Below are 22685 nucleotides of genomic sequence, written 5' to 3' on the forward strand. Positions count from 1 at the left end.
GTCGTAATGTCCAGAATAATGTTGAAGTACAATTTCGAGCAAAAAGTCAAAATTACGTGAACAAAGTTGAAGTGTTGAGAAAAAAGGCGAAATTTCGACTTTATTCATGAAATTTCGACTTTATTCTTGAAATTGTATTTCAATATTATTCTTGACATTTTGACTTTTTTCTCCACATTTCGACTTTTTTCTCGAAGTGCACAATAAAAAAAAAATCTTCCCCCCTCAAATATTTTTTTCTCCTGCCTGGCCCTAATACTCTTCTGTACACGCGTAGATATGGATTAATTAGATGTATAAAATCCCTAATTTAACATTCCTGAAATGCAAACGTGGACTTTCTTCTTCGTAAGAGAGTTTAACATGTTCATCACCAAAACTAAAACCTGGTTAAAGAAAAATAAAAACTGTACTCATCCGTAAATAGTGTGTATATTTGTGTGAGTGAGTGAAGGTTTTATACCATGTAAATGCAATATTGCTTTATTGAATTGTATGGTATATTTAATTGATGTATATGAATTTTATATTGTACTACATTGTTGTGGAAGAGCACAACTAGGGACTGGAGACTGGAACCAAACAACAAAAATATTCCATTTTACACACTCAGAATTTCAGAATAAACCAAGAATTTCAGAAAAAAACAACTAACTAAAACTGACTTCCTTGCTAAGTACTGCTTTTCTTAATTTATTTTTGAATCTAGCTTTATTGTTTATCATGGTTAAATGTGGTGGAAGCTTATTCCAATATATTACTGCTCCATACATTGTAGCCGTCTTTAGTGCATCGGTTCTTGGCATTCCCAGTTTGAGCTTTAAGAAAGCCTTAATCCGATCGATTAACTAATAATAAGTTATTTGCTAGACTAGACACACACGGAACAATTTAATTAGGAATCTATACCTTGCCTTGATGATCCTTGATGAGACGTATCTCAGTCGTGCCTGCGCTGATGCACCCGCCTGTCGTCCTCCACCAGGAGCTGAGGTGCCGCGAGGAGGAGCTGAAGCGAGCGGCTCTGGAGCAGAAGTCCCACGAGGAGTTCCTGAGGCAGCGGGAGCAGCAGCTGGCCCAGTGGGAGCAGGACGTGTTTGAGCGGGAGCTCAGCCTGCTCATCCTGCACCTGAACCAGAACCGGGAGAAGCCCAACGTCAAGAAGAGGAAGGGAACCTTCAAGAAGCACAAGCTGAAGAGCAAGAACGGCGAGAAGATCAGCATGCCCCAAGGTCAGTGTGTGTGTGTGTGTGTGTGTGTGTGTGTGTTTCCTACTTCTCTTTGACTTGACCTGGTAGAAAGCAAGCGTTAGTCCGCCAGCAGAACTCCTAATGAGTTTCAAGAGCTCAACTTCAAGGTCAACAGCTTCAACAGCGTTGATCATTAACCTGCTAAACCTAAACACTGCGTTGAATTTGTGTCTCCATTGAGAGCAGACTTTATCTAAATAGTAATATATTTTAAAGATTCCCTTGGTTCTTGCTACATTCATTGTTCATTTAAAAAAAAAAAAAGTTTAAAGATATGTAAAAACGAGATTGAAACAGTACTAATATATGATGGCACTTTTCCACTAGTTCCTACTCAGCTCTACTCAGCTCAACTCGGCCTGGTTTCTTTTACATAACAATTCAGCACCTGGAGCAGAAGTAGGAGGTTGGAGCGAAGCTGCTGTGACGTATTTGATTGTGTGATCTAAACGGAGAAGACAACAACACTAAAGATTTAGAACCTGGAGGAGATGATAAATGTGCTGCTGGGTCTGTGGCTTGTGTTCGATATCAAGTTAAAAAATGAGAGAGTGAGAGAAGCTTCAAGCAGCGAGCCTTTTTAATTTTTTGTTGGTTTGTCTTGGCGCTGCTGAAAAGTGAGCTTGGAGCCGCGAGCCGCTATTAAGTGACAGAGCTCCTGGTGGATCTGGTCGTTCCTTATCACCCATCTAGATCCCTTTTTAATTCTCTCCTCAGCCACCAGGTTTATGAACATCTGCACCTCAGAGTTGGATCAGAACTAGGGCTGGGCGATATGGACCAAAAGTCATATCTCGATATTTTCTAGCTGAATGGCGATACTCGATATATCTCGATATTTTTTCTGTGCCATAATTGGGGTTTCCCCCAAAGCATTATAGCATAGCATCTCTGTTAGCTTCATTTTTTTCTGAGGCAAACCCTTAAAAAAACAGTCAGTTTTAATACAAAGTCTTGTGCCAAATGTCACACAGGTTCCTTTATTAACAGAGGTCTGCACAATATCAAAATGTATAAAACAAATGAAATAAAAATAAACTGCCTGCATATATAGAATAAAAAAAAAAGAATGCTTCTTGAATAAAATAAAACAAATATCCCTTTCCTGCATAACAATTAAATTAAAATACACAATTAATGTGTACAATTAATACAATGTAGACAGTAACAGGCAGACTTTTCCACTGAGGTTGACAGTTGTGCAAATAACAAAACATTTGTGCAAATCTCAAATAAAACATTCAAGTCAATTTGTCACAAAATAAGCTATATCAAAATCATTACATTTTTTTTTTTTTTTTTAAATAATCGATATAAACGATATTGTCTCGTACCATATCGCGTTTGAAAATATATCGATATATATTAAAATCTCGATATATCGCCCAGCCCTAATCAGAACAGACTTTTGCGCTGCCATTGCCTGTTGAATAAAATGAAGTCGCTCTTTCACTGATTTCCGCCTCCTGACTCAGACGTCTGACTCCAACCCCCCGACCAATCGGTGGTCTGTAGTGTGATGACGTCAGATGTGGCCGACTCAGCCGCTTAGAACCTCGGCAGAGTAGTTACAGAAAAAGTATCTACTCGGCACGTTAGATCCCTAGTGGGAAAGCGGCAGTGGATGCGAGTCAAGCCGGGCTGAGTAGGTTCTAGTGGAAAAATGCCATTAGAAAGTGGGAAAGATGAATAAGATACAGTGTGTTTGTATGATCATCATTCAGTTACTGTAATGCACCCCCCTGTTTGTTTATCTGTTCTCTCATATTTTCCTCTTGTGTAAAGAGATTTGAGTGACAGCAAGGTTTCATTTGGTATTCTTTTTCATTTATTTACTTTTTCTTTCTTCTTTCTTTTGGTCCTTGGTGGCCTTTTTATCGCTTACGGAAATCCAGATGCATAAGGTTATGCAACAATTGTGGGACAGAGGGATGAGAGAAAGTGTCTGAATGTATGGACCTTTGTGAAATCTTAATAAAAAGAGAATTAAAACAAAAACCGGGTAAAGCTGACTAAGGTGGAGCTCCACCCTCAGACTCACCTGGCTGCTCCGGCCTGTATCCTCCGCTGCAGTAAAGTGTCCCAGCAGCAGGTCACAGCCTGGTTTCCATGGTTTCCATGTGTGAGGGTATTTTAGGCTGAGCAGGCATGCGTAAATGCACTGTCTGTGTGTGTTTATGTATGTTTGTGTGTGTGTGCGTGTGTGTGTGTTGTGGTCAGGCCTTTCCCAGCAGCAGCAAGGCGGTGATGTGGTGCTGGTGGGGAGGTTGATGAGAAGGGAGAGTGAGCCAACCACGCCTCGACACTTCCTGTCCGTGGATACACTAGCCTCTCTTACTTATTTGCTCTCTCTGTGCCTCCTCCTCCCTCGTTCTTTTTAGAGATGCTTTCCTTTCCCCTCCAGTTCCCAAGTCAATGTTTTTATTCTGGCTCAAAACATATCTGCCAGTAACCCCCCCCCTCTCTTTCCTGTTTCCACTCCTATTATTATATTTTACTTCCTCGTTTGTTGCTCCATCAGTTCATCCCCTTAAGTAAAGTCTGTATTCTGGTTTATTCTCTCAAAGTGCACGGGCCACGGTTAACTTGTTCCTAAAAAGGATTTATTTCACAATATATGAAATAAATCAATTTAATTCAGTTCAGTGATGCTCTATTGGTCCCTTGTTAGCAGAGGCTGCATTTCTTTGGTTGTAATGTGCTCAGAGTGGATAACTTGTGGCAGCCGTGAGAATGTTTACTTGTGGTGCCACGTGTTCAGTAGGTAACCTGCTTAAATCTACCAGTTCTCACTAGATAACAGTAACTCCAGCTCAGCAGGGTTGTCATCAAGCAACCAGATGGGTTCCACCTGGAGTTTGTAAAATCTGCTTTGTGTAGCCACCTCAACTCAACCCTTCACACATATCGGACAGGAAGTCTTTGTTAAACATTTCTGATACAATTTTTCCACCCAAAAAGTCTGCAAGATGTTCATCTGTCCACTCAAACTCTGCCTGTGTGTTACCTTGAGCTGATGGTTCGTGATGTGATTGATTATTATTATTTCTGATTTATTATAAACTTTCAAAATGCTGTATTCTTTTTCCCTCAGAAAAGGCAAATATAAAAGTGTGACTTACTGATTGAACAGCAAAATCATTAAAGTTATAAAGTCAGAAAATATCTAGATTTTGCTGATCTGAATGGATTCAAACTGACCCTCCAGAAACCAGCTGCGCGTTGAATCTTGTTATTGACATAGTGAGTTACTAACAAGCAGCAACAGCAGGATGCCGTTAAGATACTTCCCAACTAAAGACAAAAACAGGCATTGTCCCTGGAAGTCGTGACGACTCAAATCTCAGCTCTACACACAAATGTCATTTCTGCTAACGGTATTCAGACGTGTTGCACAGCGTTTCCACAAATATTTGCACATTTTTAGAGAAATGCATATTCTAAAAACAAATTGGAGAACCAACCTTTTGAAATACATGAATTAATTTCTTGCATCTTTCTAAATATGTTTCGAACTTAGCAAGGAAGTCAGTTTTAGTTAGTTGGTTTAATCTGAAATTCTTGGTTTATTCTGAAATTCTGAGTGTGTAAAATGGAATATTTTTTGTTGTTTGGTTCTGGCTGGTTTCAACAATTTAAGGGTTGAATTCCATTACATCTCAGATAATTTTTGTTCAGGTTTAGTTATGTTTTAATTGTAAGGATTGTATTTTATGGTTTTATGTGTGCAATGTTGGACCCCAGGAAGAATAGTCTTCACTGCAGTGAGGACTAATGGGGACCCGTAATCAATAAATAAATGTTTGTGTGTGTTTCAGATTTCATCCATAAAATTACGGTGCAAGCATCGCCGGGCCTGGAGAAGAGGCGGAACTCTCCCGATCTGGGTTCGGGCTCCTCGCCTTCCTTTGGCCCACGTTTCCGTGCAATACAATGTGAGTAAAAAAAAAAAAAAAAAGCTTCCAAACCTCGCACACATGCACGTGCACCGATCCATTTACAGTACGCAGGTCCGTGCATCAGAAGAACTCCGGCGACAACTTCAGAATTACTCATCATGACTGCACACACAGCCTTTGTTGCAACATCACACGTCTCTGTTTCCAAAGTCTCTCCCGCTCTTTCAACAGCCCACACATCTTTTGTCTTCCCCCATTTTCCCATGGGCCCCCTGTTCTCTTTCGCTGCCGATTCCTCCCTGCTCTGTCTCTCACACACACCCTTTTCCCTTTTCAATGGTTTATAATAGTTTTTCGTTATCTGACTTCCTTTCAGTCTCTCAGCACTATTTCTTTCCCACCGTGAGCCATGCGCCGCTGCTCCCGTCTGCAGCTACTTGAATGCAGCAGTAGGTGGAGCCAATCAGCTGCTGTTTCCACGTGATGACTTGCTGTAGCAACACAGTGCAGATGACTGACTTAAAACTAAAGGTGGAGGTTTGCTGTCGTGCAGGAACACTTCCTCTCTTTATATGAAAGAAAAATGGGAAAAAGAGTTGAGAGAACGGAAACTGAGGAGGAATGGTTTAATATTTGTAAAACGCAGTGCACGGCCACTAGCTCCAGGATCTGGAGAGAATTCAATTGGAAAACTATATTCAGATTTTTTATAACTCCAAACATTAGGAAGGAAACTGTATGTAACCATTAGCCATGCTGGAGACTGTGTGGACACATGGATGTGGCCCATATGCATATTTTCTGGTCTTGCCAGAAGATAATAGGATATTGGGATAAAATATGGAGGGGTTTAAGAAAAATAATAGGATACGAGATTCCCAAATCTTGTAAGATACTTTATTTGGGAAAATTGACACAAGATGTAATACAAAAAGAGGATGAATATCTTGTTAAAGTTCTGCTATCGGCAAGAAAAAAGCAATAACAAGGTTACGGTTTAAAGCAGAACCAGCAACCGTGGGGCAGTGGCTGAGACCTGCGGAAGAAATATTTGCAATGGAAAAAATGACATATAAACTATGATTACAAGAGACACAATTTCAGGAAAAAAGGACAGATTATAGAGCACAGCAAGAGGACACCACCATCACCACTACTGGACAATAAGGACATTGATATAATTACTAGTGTCCGACCGATCAGCCTTTTTTTCGATTATTTCGATCACCGATTAGGGGGAAATCAAAAAGACTGATAGCCGATATCAGCCGATACGATTATTACCCTTTTTTACCTTTTTGGGAGAAAACAAATTTCAATACAAGAATTCATTTAAATGAATGGTGAGCAATTTATTGCTTTAACTAGGAAGGACAGCAATATTCACTTCGCACGGCTCACACATCAAAAGTGCAAATTATGGAACATCAAACAAAACAAGCAGCATTTCAGTTATTAAAAATAACATTAAGTGAATTTTCTCTTTACATAAAATAAAAAAGCTGCCTATAAAAAATAACAAATTAAGAGGAATAACAGCCTCAATTTTAGAACAGTCAGGCACAATACTCCCAATTCCCAGACCCAAACCACAGCAAGTGCCTACTTGGAGGTAGTAACAGTAAGCTAACTAGTACATATGACAAACCACCAAACAGTACAGGTTGTGAAAATGGCTACACAGGTTGTTTTTTTAAGTGCAAATATTTACTTAAGTTTACTTAAGTTTGAGCATGTTGAACATTCTTAATACAAAAAGAAAATGCAGTATTTCAGTAAATTTCTTAATTTTTCTTTAAAAAAAAAAAAAAAAAAAAAAAAAATCGAAATTATTTATTTTCGATTTTTTTTTGGGGGGGCCGATACCGATTATTAATAAAATTATGAATATCGAATTCACTAATAATTACTTTGTGAAGTATGTAAAACCTGACACTGTAATTGTTGATGGAATTTTCATCAAAAAAAAAACTAAAGGTGGAGATAATTTCTCAGGGAGATGGCATTAAGCAGGGTTGCAGTGGCCAGATTAACTGCAACTCCTCTCCTCGTCAGGCTTTCACATAAATGTCCTTTGTGCCCTTACGCTTGCCAGTAAGTCGCCATGTTTTCTAATAAAAGCAAAAAAGACATTAGTGGTGTACAAATGTGTCATAAAACAGGCTTTACTGACCAATTACTCCAGACTGAAGCACAAAAATCTGTAAAAAAAACCCTGCTTGGTTTGTAAATCCCAAACATCTGTCAACTTGATTTATTCATTATTATCAGCAGGATGCTTTTCGTTACCTCTTATGACTTTCCTTAATGTCACTAAGCCATGATTGGGCCTGTCTTAAAAATGCCTTTAGCAGATATTTATGCTTGCCCTTTTAGTCCCAAGTAGTGATTTATCTCCGAGGCTCGCCGACCGTGTTTGTGTAGAAAACTGCCAACCTGATTTGCATAAGTTTGCTGAGCTTTTGTGTCCTGCATGTTTTGCTAAATTAGATAACAAGAAAATCAAACCATCCCATATTTTTTGGAGACTGGGGGATCCAGTGGCGTTAATAGCATATTTACATGGAAGCAGCCTGGCTTTGTGGCTTACAGATATTTCTGTCATTGATTTTTATATATTTATGTCGTTTTTTTGTCTAAATCACAATATTAATTGGTCAATCTTGTAATCAGGAATATTTGAAACAATTAGCTGAAATACACAGCATTTATTGAACTTATTATAAAAGTTGGACTTTGTTTTGATTCTCTCCCCAAATTGTGTTCTTAAAAAGAAATAAAAAATACATCTTATAGAAAATACAGTATTCGACTATAAAACAAAACAGCACAATGTAATACTGTTTGACAACCTCTTGCAGACATACAGTACAATAAATAAGATAACATAGTAATAATAAAAACCTGCTTAATATTCAGATAATTAAAAAAAAAAGGAAATGAAATAATAAATAAAACATTTGTTAAACAAACTGCTGAAAGGTCCTAAACATGTCTTGAACATTTTGACAAACCCCATTAACAAACTCCAGTCACCAACTCAATCCAAGACTATTAAGAGCTGGCCCAGCGTCGTGGCTCGGAACATTTCAGTCTAAATAAAAAGGGTTCAAGCCAACCCAGCAAACAGTGGTGGAGCTGCTCAAATAAATGTGTTTGGCCAGAAGCACCGTGACGTCAGGCGGGATGTTAATTAAATCAAAGCAAACAGGAGGAAGGAGTTTTTGCCGAACTTGTCATTCACAACAAGAATATGTGGCAGAATAGTTAATTATGTTGTTTTTGTGATTTGTTGGAATCCAAAATTCATGATAGGATTAACGTTTGATTAACTGCACGAGGAAAGATTAAATATAGCATAAATATTTGTTTATTGGGAATATTTTAGATATACGAAAAGCTACATACATCTTGATTGCATCAATCTGAACACCCCTCCCAACTAATAATATATATTAAAGCATCTTTTATCTTTACTGTAGCATTATTGTGCTTTGGGTCATTGTTAGAGTGAAATTCCTCAGAATTTTCATCTTTTTGACGGAGGATAGGAGCTACTCGTTTCCCCATCTATGTATCTGCCCTTGAGCCCACCTGAAGAGGAGCGGCCCTAAAGCGAAACGCTGCCCTCCCACTACTGCTGTGTTGTTCCTGGGATGATTGGCTTTGGCTTTGCACCAAACATACTTTTTATAAAGGGCCAAACAGTTTTTCCCCTCTCCCGTGGTCCCCAACCCCCGGGTCATTTGGTACCGGGCCGCACAGACAGAAAAAATAATTTCTGTATCATCCCAGACTGATGATGGTTGACTCTCAAACTGATGGTTCACAATGTTTTTATTCCTTAATACACTGCAAAACACACCGTAAGAGCTATAAAGGAATAAAAAAAAATAGTTAGTCTTTCTTCATTCATATAAGTTTCATTTAACTTAAAAAATACAGACCGACGCAGCTGCTGCTCGCTCGGTAATAACAGCTACAGCTAACCACAATACACGAGTAACCATGGCAACCAAACTCAAGCTGGACATAAATACGGCATAAAATTTGCAAAGAAAACAAATCCTTATCAGCCAGGTGCTTTTTTTTTTTTGTGTCAGTTAGGCTCCACTTTAGCATTCCCGACACTCGTTTAGTCTTTCAGACACACTTTTTACTGCCGTTAAACTTTTACCCTTAAAAGTCCGAAGCGCCGGATGTTTACGAGGTCTCGGGTAGACGGCTTCAAAATAAAAGCGCTAAATATCGGTCTCCTTAATATATAACAAATAAAATAATGGCTTTAAATAACATTAATGAGAACACAAACATAAAAAACACATTTATAGAAATACTCATATTAAAGGTTAATTTACAAAATGATGTTTTATTATTATTATTATTATTATAATTATTATTATCATTATTATTATTATTACTATAGAGAAAATACCACAGTTTTTAATGCCGATCTTGTCATTATATTTAGTTTTTATCAACTACACCTTTAGATTGGGCCGTGAAAATATTGTCAGATATTAAACCGGTCCGCGGTTCAGAAAAGGTTGGGGACCACTGGATTAAAGGACATTTTGCCACATGGTTTGGCTTTTTTTTTTTTGTTTTTGTTGTTTGTTTGGCATAATTCAGTTTCGTAAGAAACGGCTTCTGTCTTGCTACTCAGCCCAACATCCCAGGATACAGAGTTAGTCATCACAAGCGAGGAATAGCCACTTGCTGGCAGAGATTCCTGTTCCTTCTCTGATGAGTCTTCTCACCGTCCTCTCATCAACTTTGAACAGGGTCATCCTGGTCTTTGCACCGTGTCTGCGGTGCCGCTTCTCCTCCACCTTTTCATGTTTTCTTTGGCAATGTTTCATGGTACATTCACTGCCTTTTGTATCTTTTATATCCCTCTCCTGTTTGGAGCTTATAAACATTTAAAACTTTGGCGACTCAGCCGAATGTAGGCACTATAAAATAATTTCATTTACAGTCACTTTAATTGATGAAAGGTGTTTGTCATTTAGCTACAGGTCGAGGTTTTGACTGCTTAACTCTGCAGACATTCAGAGCCTCAATTATGAAAGGATGTTCAAATGTATGCAATACGGATGTGGCAAGTTTTGTTTTATTTAAAATGTTCCTAATTATTAAATATTTCCTATTTTTTTCTGGATTTTTGTTTTAAAAATCCCGCAGTTAAAGGTTTTATATTCACTGTGAATGATGGGTGAAGTCATGTGTGATTAGACATGAAGCCCTTGCTGAAGGAGTGCAGCAGCACTGAGAGCTGCTCCTGCTGGCAGAAACGGCTGATTTAGGAAATCTCTCAAATATTAAGCATAAACTTACCTCATGAATTATTTCTCCCAGTTATGATGCCATTAGATGGAGTCTGATTGGACTAACGGCCATCATTTCTAAGTCAATTTCTACTCCATAAATGTCATTTTCATATCTGAATATCAAACCAAAAGCGTCAAATAAACATTTGACTTCCTGGTCGGCTCCTGAGTTTCTCTTTATTTCAGATCTGAACCTCGTGAGACGTGTGTGTCTCCAGCTATTTACAATATCAGAATCCATCTCACCAACTAACCAAACTGTGTCAAAGGTGGCAGCTCCTCATAAAGTTGGCAAGGATGCTCCCAGCATACGTCACATCAGGTCGGAGGAGTACTTTTCTCATTAAAAAGAGGAGTAAACTGAAACTGAAGGCCTGCCTGACTGGAAGAGATGCTTATCTCGTGAAGTGAAACTTTGATGTAAGAACCCATTGTGTGCGCCGCGGCGGTGCTCCCCGTCTTCCACTGAAGTATATTAACATTCAGGTGAACAATAGGGATAATTGCAATATTGAATGCAGAGATGCCCTTCCAGATAAACTAAAGAAAACTTTGTCCGGCACTTTAAGGACACAGAGAGTTGCACAAAACTTTGTTGAAGTCACTGAAATCCGTAGCATGTTAGCAGCGACAGTGAGCACGTACTTTCCAAGTCCAGTCAACTTTATTGTCAATTCTGACACAATACAGTACACAATACAGTATCGAAGGTGTCGTCCTCCAAGGCCTTACGGTGCAGCAGCAAAAAAAAAAAAGACACAATATGCAAATCTTAAAGACTAAAAAACATAAATATAGAAAAAAACTATTTTTAAAATAAATTTGTTCTGTATATTCAGTATAAGACAAGAAACCTTGGATCCTTGGTCACGTGAAGCGATCGCCATCATGGTTTAGGATTTAACATTGGTGAATAAATATAGATGAGACAGCATCATATTTTAAAATGTTACAATTAATTTGATGAAGTCAAATTAATTCTAATTGTAGTCAAACAGTTGAAACATGATATTACCAATTTTGCATTCAGAAATTAAAAGGCACGGCCGCTTGGTGGCGTAGTGGGTTAAGCAAAGTGCATGTTGCATTGCACATTGCCCTAGTACGTACGAATTTAAACAGATAATTAACATTAAGACAAACTACACAAGTTTAAGCGTGGTTGTGATAACAGTGTTGTTCCTCCAATAGCCGTGATTTCAAATGTTTGGTGAAAGAGGTCAGAGTGGGAAGTTCACGTATCGTGCTTGGTGTTGCATTCCAGGTGTGAGAGGCACGAACCAAGTGGCTTGACTAAAAGCACTTTTTCTAAAAGGAACTATACAGTTGCCTCCAGAGGTGTCAAAAGTATTCACATTCACATTACTCAGGTAGAAGTATAGATACTAGAGTTTAAAAATACTCCTGTTGAAGTATCAACTCAAGTTTTTTACTCAAGTGAAAGTATAAAAGTACTGGTTTCAAAACTACTTAAAGTATAAAAGTAAAAGTAATGTAAGGGGGAAAAAAGCCATTAAGGACAAAAGCCATTGAAGATGAATGCATATTAGTATAATGCAAATATATTAAAGAACCATATATGTGTACTATTGAGCATTAACATGTGTTTCAGAGAGCAGGAGATATGATGACTAGTTGCCTATAAGTATTGTAATGGTGCAAAAAGTCAAACTTCAGAGGCATGTTATCATTTATCCTAACCTTTATTGGAATGTACATCCAAGTTTAGTTGCAGGAATCTGAGGGAACGGATGTAAGAACAAAACTGGACAAGAACATCTGAAACAACCACAACCAAATTCACTCTATCCGGATGGAGCAATTTAACTGGATAGTTTTTTTTTAAAGGCCGAAATGAAATAGAGTAACGAGGCTGTTTTTAAAATGTAAGGAGTAAAAAGTACAGATAATTGCGTGAAAATGTAAGGAGTAAAAGTAAAAAGTCGTCTGAAAAATAATTACTCCAGTGAAGTATAGATAACCAAAATTTCTACTTAAGTAAGGTAACAAAGTATTTGTACTTTGTTACTTGACACCTCTGGTTGCCTCTAACACCAGCTCTGGTTAATCTGTTTGAATTTCTTTTCACAAATTCTTGTAGTGGGGCTGGTGCCTGGCCATGAAAGATTTTATAGATCAAAATAGCATCATTATATTTTACAATGTTATCCTAGTTTAAGCACCTTTGCTGCATGTTATCCCCATTCTCTCTGTCTACCCCCTTCCTGTCTGCAACCTGAATAAAGGGCCACTAGAGCCAAAAAAGTCTTCTAGGTCACGTTGATGTTGATGAAACGGCCCTGCGACACCTTCACATATCCTGAATGTTTGAGCTGAAAACCTCTTCTTGAAGAGTGCCAGGAGGAAGAGTAGGTCATTGCTGTGACATGAAGTCCAGATATCTGTGACTGAACACCGTTCACACACTTTGCATCGGCAGCTCCAGCCTGTTGGTGAGGGGGAGCAGTGGGATAAGATGGGTTTTTAAAGCGTAGCGGGCACAGTCTCAACTTTTATTACTCTCTGCCTTTCCCCTCATCTTCTGCGAGGTGCCTTTGGCTCCCTCTTGTCACATATTCTGCCTCATGAAGCATGCACAAGATGTAATATGGTGAACTGTATCCACATGATCAGTTTAGGAATTCATTCAGACTATTAATTTGCTGTAATTAGGCGGTGGAGGAGACTGCAGCAACATTCGTGACGTTTCATCAATGTTTTTAGTACACAAATCCCTTCAAGGTCCCTCGTGTTGGGGATAATGGAGATGACTGCAGGGCTGAGTTGATTTGTTGTTGAAACCTGGCGTGTAAAATCTTTACCTCATTAGGGTACAGTTGAGCAGCAGGCAGACGGATAAACGAGCTCCTCACTCTGCGTCTTCTCTCTCCTCTGCAGTGAGTCCGAGTGACAACAGCAGGACGTTCGGCCTCAGCTCAGTGTGGCCCCTGGAGGCCCCGTCTCTGAAACAAGCCAACGGAGACCTGAGGTTGAACCCGCACTGGAGGCCGCAGAGCCCAAAGAGCCCCAAAAGTCCCAAAGTCTTGCGCCTCAGTCCCCAGGAGAGGTACGCTAAGAAACCCATCGCATGTACCTTTGACCTTTTACATGGTTTTGACTAGGTCTGTGTTGAAAAAAACTATTTTCCGATTCCAAATCGATTCTCATATTAATTCCTAAAAATCGATGTATGGTATGTATAAAGATCGATTTATTTATTTATTTATTTTTTTTTATGTATTAATGTATTTATTTTTTTCATCATTATATTACAACTTTTGGTATTTTTTTGTTTATGCCCAAAAAAAGGAATGTTGTGTTGGACACGAGAATAACTGGTGCATGTTTTTGCCTTTAAATATGTTTAAAGTAGTGATGCACCGAAATGAAAATTTGTGGCCGAAACCGAAACCGAAAATAATAATAAACACTTGGCCGAATACCGAACAATACCGAACATGGTTCTTCGCAGTTTTTCATTTATTTTGCCAATTTTTTCACCATTGCATAAATCAAATAAATTTGATTTAGGCATGCTTTTAAAAGAAAAAAATCTTTTACAAAATTACAAGGTAGAAAACATTTGTTGAACATAAAAAACATTTTTTAATTTCCCAGCATTTCTTAAATATTCCAGCAGACATTATACCAGCAAAGAACAATAACTTAAAATAAATAAATTAGCAAAATACATTTTTTGGCCATCTTTGACCTTACGTTAGGCTTAACTGACTGAACATTGTAACATAGGCCTTAAAACAATAAAAATACATTAAAGCGCTCAGGGTTTTTTATCATTTCAAATGATAAATCAAACTTGTAGTGCTGAAAGACTTTGCAGATGTGCCCCCTCTAGATATTTGAGCAGAACATTCATTGCAAACAGCCATTATTGTATTATTCTTTGCCACTCTAAAACACTTCCACACAGCTGACATGTTTGCACCACTTCACTCCACGCTCTTCGCTGTTTGATTTCCTCATCTAAACGCACCTGTAATAGATTGATTTATGTTGTTTTGGTTCCACCTGCTGGTGAATGTTAGGTAAAATTCTTATGTGGTTAGTTTTTGGTTGGCCAACGATTTATGTGGTGCGCAACCATTACGGGAGCGTTATGTGGTTAGTTTTTGGTTGGCCAACGATTTATGTGGTGCGCAACAGTTACGGAGCGGCCAGACCATATTATATTATAACGCCGTTATTAATTGTTCGGTTTTTTCCCCACTTATTCCACCGAACACCGAAAGTGTTTTTTTGCCATTTTCGGCCGAACAATTTCGGTTACCGAACAATCGGTGCATCACTAGTTTAAAGGTATGAAAACATTAAAGTTTTCAGTTATAATTGCATAAAAAAATAAGTCTATATTTCATTACTTTATATACTGTCTTGGGGTTACATTTGCATAAAATGCTAAAAACCAAATTCTCAAAAATTAAAACCGAAATAGACCGAAAATGGACAAAAAATTAAAACGGAATGTGGGGAAAAAATAAAAATGATTTCATACGTCCTCTGGGTCCCAATACACTGGGTCCCAAGTCAATAGATTTCTTACTTGGATTTATGTATCGATAATTGTTCCTACACATGTATATTGATAAAATATCGATATATGGATATTTTTAACCCATCCCTATCTTTACTGCGGTTGACGTGCTTGTGCTTGCTTCCAGTCTGTCGATGAGGGCCAAGCTCCTGGGATCAGACAGTAATGAGAACGGAGAAACCATGGATGACTTTGAGGAGTACCGACCCGCTACTCCAACCCTGACTCAAAACGGTACTGTGCCCTCCATCACCAGCCTAACAATCGGCCCCGCGTCCGTCATTAGCTGCTGTTGTAATTCCCATTAGTGGCGTGCGTGTGAATGATAGCAGGGCGTTAATGTGTTGCTGTACCTCCCCTCTCATGTGTCTGCAGGTTCCTCTGTGAAGGACAGCTTGCGGCTCCCTCCCTCCCAGGGGGACTCGGGCAGTGAGGAAGGGGGCTACTCCCCCAGCGGGTCTCCCATGCCGGAGAGGGGTTCCTTCTGCGGGAGCATCAAAAACACCCACCAGGCCCTGCTGGGTGGGGGCTCGCTGCTGGCCTCCGTAGGACTGGGGCGCTGCCTGGACATCCCTCCCAGGGTGCCCCCTCGAACTAACCCCCCGTCCTCAGAGGACCGCAGTCTGTACGAACTGGAGATCTCCCACCCCAAGCCCCTTATTTCCGACCCCCCCGTCGTGGACGACCTCATCACCTTCTCCACGTCTGAGCTGCTCCCCAGGCCGCTGTTCGAGTTGGCCATGCAGTACCAGGAACTGAAGCCGCTGCCCTTGACCCCGCCCCCGCCCAAACCCAGCGAGAGGGCCTGTCACCACAGACCGCAGAGCCCCGCGGCCCCCGCGGCCCCCCTGCAGCACGACCACGCCGGCCCGGGGGAATGGGCCCTCCGCCCCGGCTCCAGCAACGGGGAGCTGGGCTGTGAGGCCGGGGAGCAGCGAGCCGACAGGAGGAGGAGGAGGCCCAGCCACGGCCTGCACGCTTCCCAGCTCGGTCAGTCGCCTCTCTACCGTGTAAAGATGCTCTCGGCAACGAAAATTAGGACGAAATATCGTGGTCAACACACCTTTATCACCTGAGGAAAACGAGACACAACGAAAATGCTTGTCATGTGACGATAATGATAATTAAATATATAATGCAATATCGTAGAGGAATAAAAACGAGACTAAAATGTAGATTACAAAATAAAAACTGCTAAAATGTGTCGAGACGAGACGAAAATGTTGTAACAAAGATCCTCAATCCCCATGTTTAAAGTAGTTTCCTCTGGTTTAGTTTAGGGGTGGGTTAAAAATATCGATATATCGATATTTCATCGATATACATGTGTAGGAACGATTATCGATACATAAATCCAAGTATCAATTAAAAAAAAAACTTTTTTTTTTTTTTTAATCCCGATTTTTTTCCCCATTTTATCACCAAGTGCTCCTTCCTAAGTCAGTCCTGGGCATTGCTCCCTCTACCAGCCCCGGGAGGCCCTACACTGAGCTCAATTCTCCTCCTTAACCTGAGGAGTGAGCAGGCCGCATCTTTTCAGCAGTCAGGGTGGGGTTTCTCTGGCCGGACGTAGCGATGGAAGGATCACGTTATTCCGTTATTGTAACTAGAATATCAATATAGAATCGTATCGGAAATCGTATCGTCTTGGGACCTAGTGTATCGGAATCGTATCGTATCGGGAGGTCAGTGATGATACCCAGCTCTGGTCTAATTCTGCTGCTGGGTGACGTCACGTCCTCAATCCCAGTCGCTGCAGCGGGGAATCAGATCCAGAAGATGCAGCTGCAGAGTTAGAGGCTGATGCCGTTAACGCAGAGCTCTAGGTTCACGTCAATTAAAAACAAAGTTACATAGAGAAACGCGGGGATCTGCTCTGTGGCTGGGAGAAGAAGAAGAGACCATCTTTGATCCACTTTCCTACATAGACGTGGAAAAGAAAACCCAATATGTCGTCGAAAAAGAAAAAGATGGGGAGAAATGCGAAAAATAAATATGTTGTAAACTCAAATTAGAGCGTCTTCTGTATCCGGAATGAATGTATTCTTGAGTCTATAAGGTAACAATAATATAATAATAAGATAACCTTGTTTGAATTGTAAAATGGGTTTGGATAAATACAATCTCTGACTAAAAAAAGACTAAAATGCTCAGAATTTTAGTCGACTGAAACTTGACACGACTAAAATGAGAATGAACGTGACTAAAACTAATAAAAACTAAAATGATAGCTTGACCCAAAGACTAAACTAACACTAAAATTGAAACAGGCTGACAAAAACAACACTAGTACCTACTTTACACTTCTAACAAGTCTTAGTCAGTTATTACCAAACATCATTCAAAGAACATCTTTGCAACTAATTAAGGATTGAAAAATTGTCCAAATGATGTTGTCAAGTCGGATTCTGTCTCTCCTGGTTTAATTATTAGCATTCCCTCTTCTTATTTATCCATGTATTTGTTTTATCCCTTTCATATGTGTCTATTTGTCTAATGAAAATGCAGTAGTGAGTCGCTAGAGTGCTTTTTTAATGTAGCTCGTCCCCAGATCGGGCTGCTGATTTGGTTTCTGCTTGAGCTTTCTGATTCATCTGCAACTCCTCACTGAGCATGTTTCAGGAGGCCCTGCAAGGAAATCTGGATCCAGCTTTTACCTTGATTTATGTACCTACTATGCATAACAATGTTCCCCGGCGGTTCTTGTAGAATTATTGCTCTGCCTTCCTTTCCGAAAGACTTTCCCCGCACAAGGGATTCTTCAATTCCGCCGGAGCTTTTTCATTTACATCAAAGCGTTTCTGCGGCTCTTTGCATATCTCAGGTAGCAGCCGGCCCTCCGCGCTTCCCCACTAATACGTGCTACTCAAAGCTACTATTCATCCTTGTTGTTTCCACACGTTTAGGGATGAGATACTTCTCTTTTATTGAAAAGTTCTGGCCTCATATGGTTTAGTTGCCTGTGTGGGGCTCAGTTCTGACCCGGATGGAGCCAGCAGTATGCCGGATGTCACGCATGTTTCATACTTGAAGGGAAATATCTTCAAGAAGTATTAGCATCAGCTTTCCCTCAGAAAATGGGGAATTTTTAAAGAATACTTGTGAGTCTTTGTCACCTGCTTAGGTCCATTTGTGTACAGTACGTTAACGTTCTGTTTTGAATTGAATTGAATTGACATTTTTATTTCGAACATGAAACGGTAGTAAAAGTAAAACAAAACAATAATAATCAATAATAAATAAATGTAAATAAGAAAAAAAAAGACAAATATAAATAAAAACATGTATCCATCATGATTAACATGCTCGAAAAGGAGTAGGAAGAAGTAAAAACGTATTAAATCCTACCCACTAAACTATTTAATTATAATCAAAATTCATTTAATTTCTATACAAAAAACACACACATATATATATATATATATATATATATATATATATATATATATATATATATATATTGTGATAAAGTTCTTTATTTTCTGTAATGCAATTAAAACAAAAATGTCATACATTCTGGATTCATTACAAATCGACTGAAATATTGCAAGCCTTTTATTTTAATATTGCTGATTATGGCTTACATTTTAAGATTAAGATTCCCAGAATATTCTAATTTTTTGAGATAGGATATTTGAGTTTTCTTAAGCTGTAAGCCATGATCAGCAATATTTCAGTTGATTTGTAATGAATCCAGAATGTATGACATTTTTGTTTTTTCTAATTGCATTACAGAAAATCACAATATTCAAATTTTCTGAGACAGTCCTGTGTATATACACATGCACTTTTTGGATATGACATACATATATATAAACATACACATATACACACAGAAAGTGGGCTCTAGGAGGGTTTTAAAAGTGCCCTCTGGCAGCATTTCACACTACTGTATATCTGGGCCCACTGACTCACAGTCTTGGATTCTCTACAGAGCATCTTCCAGCTCTGCCCCCAGGTGCCGAGCAGACATGCCTCGCCTATTACCGCTTGATAAGAGCAGTAATCTCACATACTGCATGTGCTCATTACACCCGTCGAATACAGGCAAGAAAGCCACACACAATTAAACAGCAAGTGTTTTAGCAAAACATCTGATTATGTTTATTGACTGTAATGACTCAGACGGAGATGCATAGACAGACTGCCACAAGGTTGCTGGCAGTGGCTGTGCACTTGAAAGAGAGATGAATTCAGAGCATTTCTCCTCTTTTTCTCCGCTGTCGTGTGAGTGCAGATTGCTCATTCTTGTTAGCTGAAAAGCTCAGCCGCCTCTGAGGGGAAGCGGTTGATGTAAATAATGCCATTTGGCAGCCACGTCGTATTCAGAAGTAGCAAATGTTCAGTCAGGGTGATTTATTCTGAGTTTAATGTTCCTGTCAGTGCAAATGTACACGTTACTACGGTTGCAGCTCTGTCAGCTAGTTACACAACACTATATTACAATTAATTTAGACTAATTACAACAACATCCTGCTCTCGTAATGGCTCCATTTCTTTTTGCTGCAATAACGTTCCACTTTTATGTTTCTGTGTTGCTCGGTTTCATCGTCCAGGTGCGTGAGATCTCTGTAAGGTTATGTGAGTTCAGGTTAGTGTGTGAGAGCAGTGCACAGCAGTTGGGAGGTATTTGTGGATTGACAAATGGAGCGTTCGAGCAACGTCAACCAAGACAAAACAAAGACTGATGAAGGTTCAGCTCGTCTTTCTAATGATTTTGTTCTTGAAAGGGATGGAAACAAAAGTTACGGAAGAGTATTAGGGCCATGCAGGAGGAAAATATGAGAGGGGAAGATTTTTTTTTTATTGTGCACTTTGAGAAAAAAGTCGAAATGTCGAGATTAATGTTGAAATAAAATTTCAAGAATAAAGTCATAATTTTGTGAATAAAGTCGTAATTTCAACTTTATTCATGAAATTTTGACTTTTTTCTCAACAGTTCGACTTTTTTATTGAAATTGTACTTCAACATTAATCTCGACATTTTGACTTTTTTCTCAAAATTTTGCCTTTTTTTCTCAACATTTTGCCTTTTTTTCTCAACATTTTGACTTTTTTTCTCAACATTTTGACTTTTTTTCTCAACATTTTGACTTTTTTTCTCAACATTTTGACTTTTTTTCTCAACATTTTGACTTTTTTTCTCAACATTTCGACTTTTTTATCAACATTTCGACTTTTTTTATCAACATTTCGACTTTTTTTCTCAACATTTTGACTTTTTTCTCGACGTGTATAATGAAAAAAAAAATCTTCCTCCTCTAAAATATTTTTATTTTTCTCCTGCCTGGCCCTAATACTCTTCCGTAGAAAGGAAAAAGTTCATCTCAAACTATATTTCTCTGATCAATCCCTCTCCTCTTTCAAATGAAATGATTTTTTGCTGCAGGACTAATTTTTCTCTCCTCTTCTCTCCAGTTCTGGACCTGCCGCTGTGCCAGGACACGCAGGACTGTGAGGACAAGCCAGCGGTGTGCCTGCCCCCCCACCCGGCCCTGTGGAGCCCCAAGGCCCACCGCCTGGAGGTCAGCGTCATCCCCCGGCCGCGCCCCTCTCCCATCCGGCCGCGCATCGACCCGTGGAGCTTCATCTCGGCGGGCGGCGGGAACTCGGCCGGCGGCCGCAGCCCGGTCCGCCCGGACGGGCCCCTCCTGGGGTACCAGCCCTCGCCCACAAACCCCTTCACCACCTGCGACCCCTTCCCCTCTCCGGACTGCGATCCCTTCGCCCTCAAAGCGGATCCCTCGAGCGGCTCGGACGGCGCGTCCCCGTTCGACCCCTTCTCCGCCCCGTTCCCCACCTCCCGCTCGGCCCCCTGCTCCACCAACGGCTCCCCCACGCTGCCCTCGTTCCGCATCGCGCCCATCAACGCGGCCGACTCGCCCCTCATCGACCTGGGCTGGAGCAAGCCCCTGGATATGACCAAAGAGAGGGCCCACCCCCCCAGGACACTGGGGCTCAAGCCCTTCAAGTCCCCCACCCAGCTCAGAGACGACCGCTTCTGAACGCAGCCTCGCTCGTGGGGCCCGGCGCGGTCCTGCCGTCTGTCTCGCGGGAATACAGTCCTCCACCGTTTCCACTACCGTGTTTTACATTCCGATGAGCGCTTGGAGTCTCACAATCAGAAATGCAAAACAAATCAAACTAACAAACAATCGGCCCCCCATCACTCAGCTCACGGAGGAGGTCGCTCCATGGGGGCACCGGCCCTCGCCAGGGTTGTTTAGAAACCCGCCTGCCGCTGAAAGGTGGTACACTTGTGGGAAAGCTGCCTGGGAACCAATCGTCTGTCTCCGTCACTCCCTCCCTTTGAAGGAGCAGAATGCAGATCTCTAGTCTCATCTCCAGATCCTATCAGGCTGCTCGCATCACCCCCTTTCATCTCCCCTACCTTTGAAGCATTGTGACAATGCAGAGGTGGATAAGGCGACTTGCACAACTTCATCAGCCACTTCCTCTCTGCAGACTGACAGCGTTCAGGGCAACCATAAATCAGAGTGCCTTATGTGTAGAAGTGTTACCGTGAACGCTTAATCTGGTGCGTACGGAAGAGTATTAGGGCCAGGCAGGAGAAAAAATATTTGAGAGGGGAAGATTTCTTTTTTTTTGTGTGCACTTTGACGGGAAAAAAGTCAAAATGTCGAGAATAATGTTGAAATACAATTTCAAGAATAAAGTCGAAATTTCGTGAATAAAGTCGAAATTTCGTGAAGAAAGTCGAAATTTCGTGAAGAAAGTCGAAATTTCGAGAATAAAGTCGAAATTTCGAGAATAAAGTCGAAATGTCGGGATTAAGGTTGAAATACAATTTCAAGAATAAAGTTGAAATTTCGAGAATAAAGTTGAAATTTCGAGAATAAAGTCGAAATTTCGAGAATAAAGTCGAAATTTCGAGAATAAAGTCGAAATTTCGAGAATAAAATTGGGATTAAGGTTGAAATACAATTTCAAGAATAAAGTTGAAATTTCGAGAATAAAGTTGAAATTTCGAGAATAAAGTCGAAATTTTGAGAATAAAATCGAAATTTCGAGAATAAAGTCGGGATTAAGGTTGAAATACAATTTCGAGAATAAAGTTGAAATTTCGAGAATAAAGTTGAAATTTCGAGAATAAAGTTGAAATTTCGAGAATAAAGTTGAAATTTCGAGAATAAAGTTGAAATTTCAAGAATAAAGTTGAAATTTCGAGAATAAAGTTGAAATTTCGAGAATAAAGTTGAAATTTCGAGAATAAAGTTGAAATTTCGAGAATAAAGTCGAAATTTCGAGAATAAAGTTGAAATTTCGAGAATAAAGTTGAAATTTGGAGAATAAAGTTGAAATTTCGAGAATAAAGTTGAAATTTCGAGAATAAAGTCGAAATTTCAACTTTGTTCTCAAAATTGTACTGTAACATTAATCTCGACATTTTGACTTTTTTCTCGACATTTCGACTTTTTTCTCGACATTCTCGAAGTGCACCATAAAATTTTTTTTTCCCCCTCTCAAAAATGATTTTTATTTTTCTCCTGCCTGGCCCTAATGCTCTTCCGTAGGTAAGAACCTATGAATTTGGCCTAAATTTACCAATCAGCTGTAATCAGTGTAAAAAACTGTCTTTTATGTGCACGTGAGTGTGCAGACTATGTCTAGACTCATTATTTTTGTTTTTTTC

General features: G+C 39.8%; 1 protein-coding gene across 1 annotated transcript in view; it reads left to right on the forward strand.

Moving 5' to 3' along the window:
• LOC133420629 (mitogen-activated protein kinase kinase kinase 11) overlaps nucleotides 1–21649 on the forward strand; it is a 63906-nt gene extending 42257 nt beyond the window's left edge. Inside the window, exons 5-10 of the mRNA XM_061710368.1 lie at nucleotides 986–1232; nucleotides 5069–5185; nucleotides 13378–13546; nucleotides 15159–15265; nucleotides 15407–16021; nucleotides 20450–21649. Coding sequence (XP_061566352.1) covers nucleotides 986–1232; nucleotides 5069–5185; nucleotides 13378–13546; nucleotides 15159–15265; nucleotides 15407–16021; nucleotides 20450–21036 — 1842 coding nt within the window. The 3' untranslated portion in view covers nucleotides 21037–21649. The remainder of the gene's footprint in view (nucleotides 1–985; nucleotides 1233–5068; nucleotides 5186–13377; nucleotides 13547–15158; nucleotides 15266–15406; nucleotides 16022–20449) is intronic.
• The last annotated feature ends 1036 nt before the right edge of the window (nucleotides 21650–22685 follow it).

The sequence above is a fragment of the Cololabis saira genome, chromosome 20, assembly GCF_033807715.1.
Source record: "Cololabis saira isolate AMF1-May2022 chromosome 20, fColSai1.1, whole genome shotgun sequence".
In the NCBI taxonomy this organism is placed as follows: Eukaryota; Metazoa; Chordata; class Actinopteri; order Beloniformes; family Belonidae; genus Cololabis; species Cololabis saira.